Here is a 13,076-nt window from a genome sequence, read left to right on the forward strand (position 1 = left end):
CCCCCCCCCAAAAAAAAAAAAATCTGATGGATGTTAAACCTTCAAGATGCCACCTCTGGCCTAAGGGTGATCCTGGTAATGAAGACAAGTGAACGGTGATCAGTAGTTCAAAGCTATCTCTGATTAATATTGTTAATCTCCTTATTGATTTACTTTTAAATCAGGTAGGTAAATATTTCTACAAATTTTTCTAAATGGTGACAAGATGGATGCTTGTCTTCTGTCATGAAAAACCGATATCACTTTTTTTCCCCCAAAGATTTATGACAGTTGCAGATTAGACTTTTATCAGTTTGGCATTTATTTGTATTTTCATAGTATCTAACCTGTGCTATGAAAATGTAGAAGTGATATGATGAAACACCTTTTTCAGGTAACTATTTGCGGTGTGATTTTTTTTTGTTTGTGTTTTTGTGTTTTTTTGTTGTTTTTTTTTTTTTAATTATGAAGAAAGTGTGACTAGGCACATAAAAGCAGTTCTGTTGATACCACCCTCCATGGCTTTAAAGAACAGGGACAGCACAGATGTTTGACATCAGTATTGTTTACATGGCCTTAGGGTTTAATTGCCTCATACTCTTTGTAAGGAGAATAAACAATGACAGAAATCCAAAGGAATGATGTTCACAACAGCAATGGCTGCATTTCATACATAGTTGCAAACTTCTCAACTATATTTATCTACTTTTTCTTTTTTTTTTTTTTTTACATGCCATAAATTTTGTATTTGCTGCCTCTTAACTGGTAATAAAACGTATTAAAACTGATGGACATGAACACGGTTAATTGCTTCTAACGAGGTGAATGACTTTTCTAAGTTGTTTTTTTTCTGTTTTCTCTAAAACTTATGAAGGCCTTTGAGAGTGTTGTAGGTTATTTTGTTTCTCAATGCATGTTTAATAAATAAAGTGAAGCTGAGTGCAAAGGGCACTTTATGTGCTACTCTTCTATAAAGTTACGAAGCGCTATTCCACAGGAAATTGAGACTCACTTAGCAAATGAGGTTTGACATTTGGTAACTACAGAGATGCGGTTGACTCAGTTTGGTATGGTTTTAATTTGAAAGATATTCCTTTATTGAAATTAGTATTTAATAACATGTTTAAACTTTGAAATGGAATGGGAGAAGTTTCACTCCCAGTTGGGAAGTGATGAGCCCATTTGCCTCAACCCCAGCCTTAATGAGATCACTTTTTAGAATGTGTTTACACGACTCAATTTTTTTTTTTTTTTATCTACATATGTGGTAAGATTGGAAGTCTGCCTTACACAAAGGGTGGGTCACAAAGCAGATCTCTAAATGAAACCAGTACTCCAGGCTTTGCTACAGGACTCCGTTTTGTTGTTCTTGTGCTATCTGGCTTTTCCAGCAGTTTTCCACGGAAGTTCTAGATGTAGGATTTTTAAACTAATATATATTTTTACAGCAAATACTCCGATTAGCACTTCCAGAAGTTGCGATGAAGGTGGACGTGCATCTTGGAACTATGGACCATTATAAAATTTAAATGTTGTTGGAGATTTATTTTTATTTTTTACCAGTTACTCATTACAAATACAGCTTTCCTCTTAAGAATAGCTGAAAACTGCATGTGCGCATCAACTGTTGAATTTCAAACTCTTTATTACGGGTCTCCTCACATTTATTTATATAGTAGGTCCTGATGGGGCAAAATGATATAAGTTGTGCTTAAAGGAGACAGGGCGGTGCTGAAACTTCAGAATTTCATTAAGTTTATGGAAGTTGAGGACCTTGAGTGCTTTTGAAGGTATCGCCTTTTGAGCCCTCAACTGATGAGTTGGTCTTTGGGATGTTTCAAGTAAGAGATGGATAGATATATTTAAAATTTTAAAAATAATTATTTTGTTGTTGCAGCGTTTGCCTTCATTAAGAGCTGACTTCTGCATCTCAGGCACATTTTTTCTTTGTTTGGTTGCAAGTAGCTCTCCTTTTTGGAAATTAGTCCCAAAATCTCTGAAATTTTAAGGGATGTCTGTTCTACTGGAAGTAGCTGAATGAATTAATGAGCTAAAATTGATGAGGACTAGTACAAGTGCAAGAATGGCGTTAGGTGGAAGATTAATGACAAGGAGTGGGAACAACTTCCAAGTACAGGGATTTCTGCTGTCAACCTGTGGGGAAACAGCCATGTGGCTGAGAACAATCACCAGAACTTGAAAATATATATATCCACGTTTTATCCAAGACAAATCGTAGAGTCTGATTTTATTTTTATGTTCTTTCAACCTACAGAATAATAAAACGTAGACCAGATCTCAGCTGATCCAAACTGCCAAGGATTAATTTAGATCAGCCAAGACGTTCTCACTTTATTAATGAGTTTTAAATGTAACGTGTTTGTGCGGATTTAATAGCTGTGTGAGTGCAATTGCTATATATCAGTAATTCATAAGCTTTTAATGGAATTCGAGTAGATTGGAGCCTCTTTCATGTTTAGTTTCTAGTATTTGTGTTTTTACAAGATCTTCATATTTATTTATGGAATGTTCGCAAACTGTCTATCTGGAAGTGGATTACTGTGGTTTGTTGTTGGTTTTGTGGTTTTTTTTTTCATTAAATCAACACTTATTTATCACCTGGTACTAAGATTTTCTTCTATAATGTCACTTTGTTGGAGGGATATATGCATATATTTCTTTTCATATATACATATGCATATATTTCATGAATAGAACATGCATTTTTATCATGATGCTTAGTTTTGGATGATAAAAGAGATGGCTGACAGCTGAGAATATCTATTTTCTTGGGATTAATTGTCAATCTGACTTTTTTTTTCCCTGGTAATTTGCATAAGACTGTACCTGTCTATTCTTGGGAGATAGGTAACCCCTTTATATTTGGTGTAATAAGCAGGTGTGTGCTTTGGGTATCAGTGGATGTGCAGTCTGGAAATCGAAAGGATTTGCTGCTCTTCTTCTGTTTTCAGTTCTTGATGACTCTTCTATATTTGCTGCACAGTATTTTGCATTTTTCAAGGTGGCTTGGATTTTTGTAGCTCATGCTTTCAAGTCACAATAATGTATTGATGTTTTCAGGTCACAATAAACAGAAATATTTAACAAAATAATTGTATAAAATAGTTATTTGCAGTGTGTTTATTGCTTGTAAATAGTAGATAAAGATTCATGCCTGAATGACTAATTTTGAGAAGTCGAAGGCATAAAAATAAAGGCAGAATGAGTAATGCTTGTTGGTTCCTTTGAATTTTGCCTGTTGAGAGTATTAGAAGTCAGGCTCTTAGTTGAGCCAAGTAAAAATCCGAGAACTGAAAATAGCTGGATCATGATGGGAGTCCAGTGTCCAGCTCCAAAGCAGGTGGACCTCAGCACTATTGGCTCTTAAGACATCCAAAAGGCAAATGCAATTTTTTCTGTTTGACAACAAAACGCTTCAAGTCATCTTCTGGTGAGATGTTGGCACTCGCACTTCAAGGATTTTTGGTCTGCCCTTTCTAACGTGAGGGGGGTCGTTGGGATTTGTCACTGTGGGGGAGCTTTTCTGTCCACTTCGCTTTCTCAACAGTAGAAATGATTAAATGGAGAAGTGGAATAGCCTGAATCTGACCCTGAGGCTTCACTTTTGTTTTTTAGAAGACTCAGAGAAACACAAAATACCTACTATATTTGCAGAGTCCTGAAGAGAGTCTTTACTGAAAATATGCAAGAGACTTCTATATACTGTAAAAATGAAAACTTAGACTATAAGTGAGAAGTGGCAACATGTTATTGCGTTGGAGGGGTTCAAGCACATTACTTTGAACAAGCAAAAGCAGGAAATGTATTTTAGCACTCAAATTCAGCAGTAATGTCCTTAATCCCATCATATTTAACCTTTACAAGGAAATGTATTTATAACGTGAACTCTATGAATAATAGAAAACAAACAAAAATAAACATGCATCAGGACTAAAGGATATTCTTTATATAAATGTAACGCCTGCCTAAAGAATAAAAGCAAGTTTGCCATATTTGGTATATTAACAGAAATATTAAAAGTTTAATTCTTAGGTGTTTATTTAAATAAAGGATGATAGCTTTTTCTGGGCTGTAGCAGTAGTTTTTATTGCCAACTAAAACATCTTACAAATTCATTTTCTAAATAAATATTTTAGGTTGGAATCTTTTGTAACAGTTTTATTAAATAAATACGAAGATACGGAGAAACTGAATGTAGACTTTTCACAGCAAATATTTGTTAGTGATTTGTTTCCCACTGCCTTCTCAAAGACATAAATGAATTATTCAAAAGTTCTGCAAAGGTCATCCGTGTAATCTGTTCTTAATTTTAATTGTTGTATATCTGTTCTATTTTATTTTTAAAGCTGGACATGAAAATAGCAGAGGGTAGATTTCATGAAGAAAAGCTTAAATTACAGCAGAAGCATGATACTGATGTTCAAAAGGTAAGAAGTGTTTGTTTTTCCAAAGACAGGATATTAAACAAAAGAGAATCTGACTGTAATAAATAATTAACAATTGTACTTCAACTTCTTCACAATTGCAATTAATGTTCCTTTAAAGTAAGATTGTAGGTAACAGTTTGCATAAGCTGATAGGAATGCAGAATATTCTGTGGTAACATAAACTTAGGAAGGGAAAAACGTTTGCGGAAAGCAGGGGAAAATACGAGGTGATTTGTTTGTTTGTTTGAACAAGACAACCTATTTTAATAGCCAAACAGCTTCTGTGGATGCATCTGCTGATGAAATCATACACTCATGTTTCCTCTTTTAGAGAGAAAGCACTCATATTCTAGAAAAATGTGAACAAAAATGCTTAATTAAATTTTTCTGGATAAAACATAACAAATAACAGTAGAAAAATCCACAAGTGTATTACACGTGTTCTTACTAATACATCAATAATGCTTGTTCTCATGGCTACCTTTTGAGGTTGTATCTTAAATCATAGGCTGGTCAATAAACAGTTTATTATTTCTGTTGTTGCATTGTTAAAGCTGTACGTGGCTTTTAATTCTTCACAGCAGTAAAATGACACCAGATACGCCTCCTTTGGGTTAAGTTGGGTTTGTCTTTATTGTGTTGCGTAACACCACTTTTGGGAAGATTACAAAAAAGACTCTCAAAGACCAGACTTTACTTTTAATACCATGTTTTAAACATGCGGGGTCAAATCCTGCAAGGTCCAGAGTGCCTTCTGAAGCAGTCTGATCCCGGGAGCCTAACAGGAGTTAACTGCTCAGCGTCAGGATCGTGATGACTTATCCTACTGTAAGCTTTGCATTACTGAGTACCTCTGTTTTGTTTCTTAAGACCGAGTCACAGACTTGGAGGAAGTGAGCTGACACAACACTATGACACATCAAAGCCTCCTGAAAGGATGTTAATATTTGGTCAGGTGCATATTTGGCTCATCTGTTCTCAAAAGTCTGCAAGCATAACTAGCTAGCAAAGCTGCGAGTCTAAAGGAAACAGCTTTGTGAGAATTAGAAATAGTTTAAATGCTTTCTCATCCCTTGAGTTGTCATCCTTTCCTAACTGATGTTAGAATTCCATCTTTTGAAGTTGCTTAATAACGTTGGATATTTTAGAAAAGGTTAAATAGTGTCGTATTAATCTTTAAAGACACAAAACATTTAATGCAGATGGAGTAATATTGTTTTAAGATGAAAGCTTTTGTTTGATGAGAGATTTGGGGCACTGTTATAAAATTTCTGTGAATTTAATGTTTATCTTGAACACAAAGTTTAAATTAAAATACTATCTCAAAGTGTGCAAATATTCCAGCTTTTTTTTTTTTCCTTTTCCCAAATCGTGTACAGAAATATGAATGTAGTTACACCTCGTATATCTGCTCTATTCCAACCCCATTGTTTCTTGGAATACATGCCAAGAATAGCAATTAGCGAAGTACAAAAGAGTTTAATGAAGTTCAGCAATTATTTAAGTATTTCTTAAACCTGCTGAGAATTTTAGATGCTTTTAAATAGTATTGGGCAACATAATATGAAAAGGAAAACAAATACTTTCTACTTGCGGTAGCAGCACTACAAAACTCCCAAACTCAACAAAAGCAACACTGGATTTGCCCAAGTTTTAAAAGAAAATAAAAAAGGAGTTTCACGTTTTAGGGGGAGTCTTTTTGATGTACTCTACTGCCTACATTTATCTAAATCAGTCCTTTGTTTGTGACTCAGCAGTCTTAGCTACGAAAATTATGTTGGTTTAATCACTTAGTCCTGCACGACCTAAGCGCTTCTTGAGGGCAGGTCCTTTGACGGAGATCAGTGTGTATGATTTTGTGTACTGGTTGTAGTTTTGGGTTCTTTTGACTATTGTGTATTTTCCCTACAGATTTTGGATAGAAAGAACGATGAAATGGAAGTATTGAAATCCCTCTACAAAAACAAACAAAATGAAGCTGAGGAGACAATTAGAAAACTGGAGAAAAAAGGTGATTTGTATCTTCATGGTGGTTCTTTTCTGCATGCTGGTGTTGTACTGCATCCTTCTTGTGGCTGTGGGCTTATATGTTCCTTTTAGGTGCAGATGTCCCTTTTTATTTCATTTGCAAGTCTTGACCTAATGTTTCCATTTAGGTTTTTAGAGGCTTGTCCAGTTGTCTTTGCTGTCCAGTTTCCAAACCAATTTTTCCAAGAGTCAGCATAATCTCATGTTTAACACTTACAGGTTTAAGAGAGTCACCAAAAAAATTTCTTTGATGATACTGAAGTATTTTGACCATTTATTCCAAACGTTTTGGAATCTCTGGCTCAAGGTTAATTTATTTTTACATTCAGTACATTTTAATCAAACCACAATGTATTATGTATTTAGGACTATTGCGGCAAGAAATTTCAGCCATGAGTAGTAGCCTTGAATGTGTCATAAGTACAAAACTTGGCTTGAGCATGGCTTATCGGCAGTTTTTGAGTGTTAGTTGCTTTTAGTATTCCTTGGATTCTGTTTACACTATGGACTGAACCACAATGTAAAAGAATACACGAGATTGGTGACCCACGTCTGAAAAAAGGAGAGAGTTCCATGTATATTGTTTCCTGCTCCTCGGCCAAGTAAATTGTCCAGGAAAAGGGATCCGGTGCTTCTGCTGGTGGGCTGGTGGTTGTGCTCAGCTGTAACAGGTTGTGTTTGAGTCGCCTACGCTCTTACTAATTAGTTAAAATCATCAGTCACTTCTGAAAAGTGACATGTACCTCATTTGTTTTCCACACAGTTTGTCAGCCTGTGAATTCTTGATGCAATCACTCGCAGTTTAAGTTGGGGAACTTGATTTCCTTGTATATCGCGGGCATTGAACCTTCACAAGAACCTTTTCTCCTAAGGAATGCACATAAAATCAGGTTAAAAATGCCTGTTTTCTTTAGGTTACAGGATTTTGTTGATGTGTATTTACTGCTTCAGTAAAGAAACCTCAGTATGAAATTCTTTCTAAATAAAACAGACGAGAGAGAACACCTTGCAATATTTTAGTGACACAGAATCCAAGGACATTTTAAAGAAGCACATACATTAAGTATCTTTAAGAGCTAAAAACTATCAGAAAGCTGGGTCAATTGGCGACCTAATGCAATCTGCATCTGTTGGCAACACCGAAAAATCCCAACGGTGTGTCCTGAATGGTAGTTTATTTTCCCGTTTTTTGACAGTTCAGACTCTTGTTCGTGAGTCACAAGTCGTCAGAGAAGCAAAAGAGAAGCAGATTGTGGAGTTAAAGAAGATGTGTGAGCAAAGCAACGATTCTTTGAACAACGAGTGGGAGAAAAGGGTAATGAATAATATTTTCTTTCTTTGAAAGTCTCCTACAGTGTATATCTGGGCTAAAACATTGTGTCACTTAAAGCCAAACAAAAATACAAGGAATATGTTACTTTCAGTGATTTTTTTCTTATGTTGATTTTTTTTTTTTTTTAATTTTCTGGAGTAATCTTGCAAGACTCTTCTTGCTGATGCTTGCACACCGACACCCACCCAGCTGATCTGGCCCTCTTGGCAGGTCTCTGGGTGTATTGGGGAAGTGTTTATTTCTGGTTGACCTGACATGGAATTTTAATCTTGGTAAACCTGCTGCTACCTGCTGCCACGGTGATTCCTTTGAACTATTATTTTTGCGTTGGGTCATGGCTTCTTCAATGCGTTTTTATTTATTGTTAGACTCAAGACAGCAGCAAAGCAGAGAGAAAGGCATGTTTGTGGCACGACAGCTTCACCTTTGTCCAGATTATTGTCAGTATTTGTCTTGCTTACCCCTCTCAGGAGAGGGAAGGTCACAAAGAGGGCAAAATCACCTCCTTTTGTAGATGAAGTGTGCTGTCTAATTTAAATTTTGTAACCCTGCATCTGGAAGTGATGTGGTTTTAATTCTTGTCTTGTAGGAGATAAATCATAAATGTTGTCCTTTGTCCTTAAGGCTTTGAGGCTTCAGTGTTGTGTTTTTTTGTTTTTTTGTTTTAGAGAAACATTATTTACAGCCCAAAGTCATCTCCCTTTTTGCAGTTACCTAGCAAGTGCTGTTCCTACAGCTGTAATTGTCATCAAGGATGCCAGTGTGCAGGCAAGAAGGCAAATTAAAAGTCCAATATTAATTTTAACTTAATGAAATCATAGAAGCAAAATCAAACCATGTGTCTTATGGAAAAACACGGATAGTGGGAAATATGATGGAAGTATAATAGAAGTTAACAGTGCAATATTTTTATAACTTTATGTACTAATGTGTTTTTTCTTTGAATAGGACAGGTTATTTGAATAGATATTTCTGACAATAATGCAGATGGTACTGTAGTCTGTTCTACAGGAGGTAGAGACATTCCCGGAATTTTGGGCTTTATTTATTTTTTATGCACACGGAGATGAAATATTTATTTATTTATTTTCCCAGTTTATTTTTAAAAGGATCTCAAATTCAACAAATCTTTTGAAAACCACAGGATATACCTGATACTTATAATTTATTAGCATTCTTATCTTTTGGATGAAAAATTCTATATTGAGTTACTGCACGCTGTTGAAATTTTAAACAATGGTCCGGATTCAGAGACACCCACGATTTTGCTAGATTATATGTTGGAAAGAAAAATTTATGCTTTTGCAAATTACCCTGATTTTAGCAAAGTGTTTTAGGATGGTGCTTTTATTTTGTATATTGAAGATTTCTCCTTCCCCTGTGAAATGGATTTGTTAGAAACTTGAGGAATACATAACAGCTGTTACACAACCAATACACCATGCACGTTCTGTATGCTGATTTGACATGACATTACTCTTTAGTATTGAACAGATAGAAAATCCAGATTTGAGGCTGCTTAACTAGAAAGGGAGGCCACTGGCATTTAGAATATAAATCGAGGGTTAGTAATGACACAAATAATCCTTTCATTAGATGTAGATAGTCAAGGTTCTCCAGCTTCTTACAAATTGAGAGGCAGATAAACTGACAGTGTAAGTGTCTGGAGAGAGTGTTACGAGTTCGGTAGCAGAAGTTCATTTATTTTGTGCAGCAGTCATTGGTGTTCATTTCAAATGTAAACAAAGAGAACAGCGGAGAATGGCAAAAATATGTATTTTTGTAATTTGTATGGGTAAGTTAAGCAGTCCGTGCTTTTTTAAGCAACTTCTAAATTACCACTTTATAGAGTCATAGTAGACCTGTCTAGTGAGACATGGATGTAGTTTTGTTATGGAGGACAGAAATGTGGTCTGTGCTTGTTAGTTATCCTGTTTAAATACTATAATAATACTTATAAATGCTATTTTTATGTGCTATTTATTATTTGGTAATGTTTCTTTGATTCAGCTTCACAATGCTGTGGCTGAGATGGAGAAGGAGAAGTTTAATATTCGGAAGAAGCACACAGAAGATATGCAGAAACTGCTGTATGACACCAATGCCCGTCTTGGCAAAATGGAGGAAGATTATTTGGAGCAGATAAAGTCAACTGTAAGTTTTTTGTAAATATGTCAAGACAGCAAGAGTCTCTTACAGTATTCAAATTTCACGCATTTGTGCAAGAGTGCACATAAATACTGTTGGGCTGAGAAATACTCTTGTTAGTGCATTGCAGTCGTTCTGTCCTGGCAGCCAGTCCAACCAAGGATTTTTTTTCCCCCCTGGATAAAATTCACTGGAGTACAGCCCTTCAGTGACTATTACACAGATAAGTGTTTGTATTGAAGGACTGTTTCTAGCATTTCTTCCTGGGTTTAGATTCAAGTTAGGAGAATTTTTGTCTCTCTAGGTTTGCAGACTATAAAAAAGGATTTGCACAGTACATCTATTTTCATAGATACATGTGACTTCTTACCCACCTCCTCTTTGAATGATTGAATGCTTCTATTAGCTTAAAGATCAAATGAAAATGTTTTTAAAAATAATTATTGTATTATTCTAAGTTACTGCATTTCATTCCTAGAATAATTAGAAACACGTAAACAGGCATAATCTGGATTTTGTGCCTGCCATATAAATGATGTAAAAGGCAAAACATTAACAAGTGTCCTCAAGAAAGCATCCTGTACTTTCTTATCAGGATGAGATATGAAGGAAATTGAATGAGTGAAAAGATAATGTCAAGCAAAATTTATTCCTTTATTAATGGATGTCGAATTAAAAAATTAGCATTCAGATCATGTCATAGGTATGTCATAGGTAACAGTAAAGACAGAGAAAAATGGACACAGTCTGTCAGCAAGATTGAATTTAAGAACCATCAAAACTAGACAGATCTTGCTGAGCAGCTTCTGATTTAATAATTAAACATGGTAGAGTTCAAGGCAGGGCTTAAGATGAAAGACTAGACTGTCACTGGAAATTAGGTTTTTTCCCCTCTCTCTTTCTGTCTCTCCTGATTTTTGTTTTGGGGTTGTTTTTTTTTTTGGTATTTCATAGTTTCCGTGTTCAGAGTTTCATGTTGTCAAGAATGCCACTGCTGTTAGCAAGTGACATTGGCTGAACAGTTGCACTGATACCATAGAACTGATAAGCAGGGTTTTGTGCATTGAACAAGCATAAACCTCCTTGAGAGGTGGGGGCCCAGGCAGGAATTATGATATTTGGTGATGTGTTAGGTGCCTCTCTTTTTTCTTTTCTTTTTTCTTTTGTGGTGGTGTTCTTTGCAAAGAAATAAACCCAAAACTAAACACACTCAACTTAAGCCCCTTGACAAAGTTCAGGTGACTGTGCTGGCTGTGTGAGGTTCTTGCATTAGTCCAGGTTTATTTAACACTTCTGTGACATTTAGACACTGACTTGAGATGGCAGATGTTTGAATTTTTATTTTACTTTAACAGAGGGTGAAAATACTGTTCCGCTTCCCTCATCTTTGGACCTTTGTTAATATAAAAATAGCTATGATACGTACATCCTGGAAGGACAGCTGTGTCTTATTTTTTGACTTCAGCCTCCTGAGGAGTTCTCTCATTTCCGTGCATATTAACATAAATTTAGGGATGAATGGGAAGTAGTAGAGTGGTCTCATGCCACCTGCCTGTTCTCATTCTACTAATTTTTAAAATTGTTTATGTTAGGAGATGGAAGTTTTGGGAAAAAGATACAACTTCTGATAAATGTTTGTAATTTATTGAAAGGAAATGACTGTAATTAAACAAATGAAATGGGGAAGAGGATTAGGGAAAGGTACACCAGCAGGGACTTGAGGAATGCACGCTCTGTCCTGATATGGATTTGCTATATTACTGTGCCCAACACTTTTCTGTGTGCCTCCAGTTTCCAGTAATAAAATGGAGATGATATACTTACCTTACAAGATGACTGGTGAATTATTTAGTTAGTATTTGTTAATTGATTTGGAACATAGCTAGATAGCATTCGCAGTGTTAATGTAGCATCCTTACCATAACGTCGTTCTTGTTTCTTGCAAATCCACGGCAGATATTACTGTATCTTATTGTTTACGACCTTGGCTGTGGTTTTGCCAGAGTATACACATAAAAGGCAGCTGTTTAAAATCTGCAACTCTTTAACAACCTAAATGCATCACTCCTTGATTTAGTTTAGAAATTTGATATATGTATTTTTGTCTGTAAACATATGATGCTTGTAAAAGTACTCAGAAGAATATTTTAGCATGAAAAACACTACAGATTTCCCTGGATGCTATGAAGTTTAAAATGTTTTCTAGCTGACTTTTCTAGCTGCCTCATCAAGATAATGATCAGTAAAATCTTTTTATAGGTATCGTTTTTTCCTCAAATACTCTTTCCTATGTGCAGGTTGTATATATTGATAGCGATAACCTTTTGGTTAACAAAAGGTCTGAAAATGTTTTACGTGTTTTTTCATCCATTACAGTTTCCCATAAAAATTATCTGTCATCTCTCCCATATTAAAAGATTCGTACTTTAGATATCAGTTGTACATATTGTTTTGCTTAGGGGAGGAGATGTGTAACTTTGGGAGAGGGAAGAGACATCCATATTTTGAAGATTTAATTTTTATATACAACCCAGAATTTACTGTCATGATTGATGACAGCTTTGCTATTCTAGCTTTTGTGTCTCTGGACCACCAAAGAACCTTGTTGCTCCAGGCTACTGAATAGCAACAGGGGTATACCCTAAGTTATTCTGGTGTTTTCTCAACAATGACCTATTCTTTTAGAACCAGACGATCAAAAAACTGGATGCTCGTGTCCAACAGTTGACTGTTGAGGCTGAAAACAGTAATTTACAGCGTCAAAAATTATCTCAAGAAAAGGCTGATGCAGAACAACGTTACCAGGTGGTGTGCTCTGAACTTCAGGATGTGAAAGCAAGGTAACTTAATAGTGGTTGCTGGTTTTAACATTTAAGAATACGAAATTTCCAAAAGCAAGCATTATTAATTTTATTTCAAGAACTCAGTGAATGGTAATTGGCATTAGAAAATGGTCGTAAAAATAGATCATTTGATGTAAAACTCCTTTTGGAACTGATCCAATCAGCCATTGTAAGGAGTAGGTTATCCTTCCCTTATTTATAAGTATTTTATTCTGTTAAAATGAGCACGTGGTGCAGGCAAACTTTCGTACTCTGTAGAATCGATACTGAACAGGTAAGATGCCAAACTATGAAAAC

At 35.5% G+C, this 13,076-nt stretch overlaps 1 protein-coding gene across 3 annotated transcripts in view; it reads left to right on the forward strand.

Moving 5' to 3' along the window:
- The window catches only part of CEP112 (centrosomal protein 112), a 171,343-nt gene that overhangs the window by 30,365 nt on the left and 127,902 nt on the right, over positions 1 to 13,076 (forward strand). For all 3 annotated transcript variants that reach the window (XM_026861138.1, XM_026861139.1, XM_026861140.1), the window contains 5 exons: positions 4,347 to 4,427; positions 6,339 to 6,438; positions 7,652 to 7,770; positions 9,799 to 9,942; positions 12,622 to 12,776. In XM_026861138.1, the coding sequence (XP_026716939.1) occupies positions 4,347 to 4,427; positions 6,339 to 6,438; positions 7,652 to 7,770; positions 9,799 to 9,942; positions 12,622 to 12,776 (599 nt within the window). The remainder of the gene's footprint in view (positions 1 to 4,346; positions 4,428 to 6,338; positions 6,439 to 7,651; positions 7,771 to 9,798; positions 9,943 to 12,621; positions 12,777 to 13,076) is intronic.

The sequence above is a fragment of the Athene cunicularia genome, assembly GCF_003259725.1.
Source record: "Athene cunicularia isolate RWA chromosome 18 unlocalized genomic scaffold, athCun1 chr18_part1, whole genome shotgun sequence".
NCBI lineage: Eukaryota > Metazoa > Chordata > Aves > Strigiformes > Strigidae > Athene > Athene cunicularia.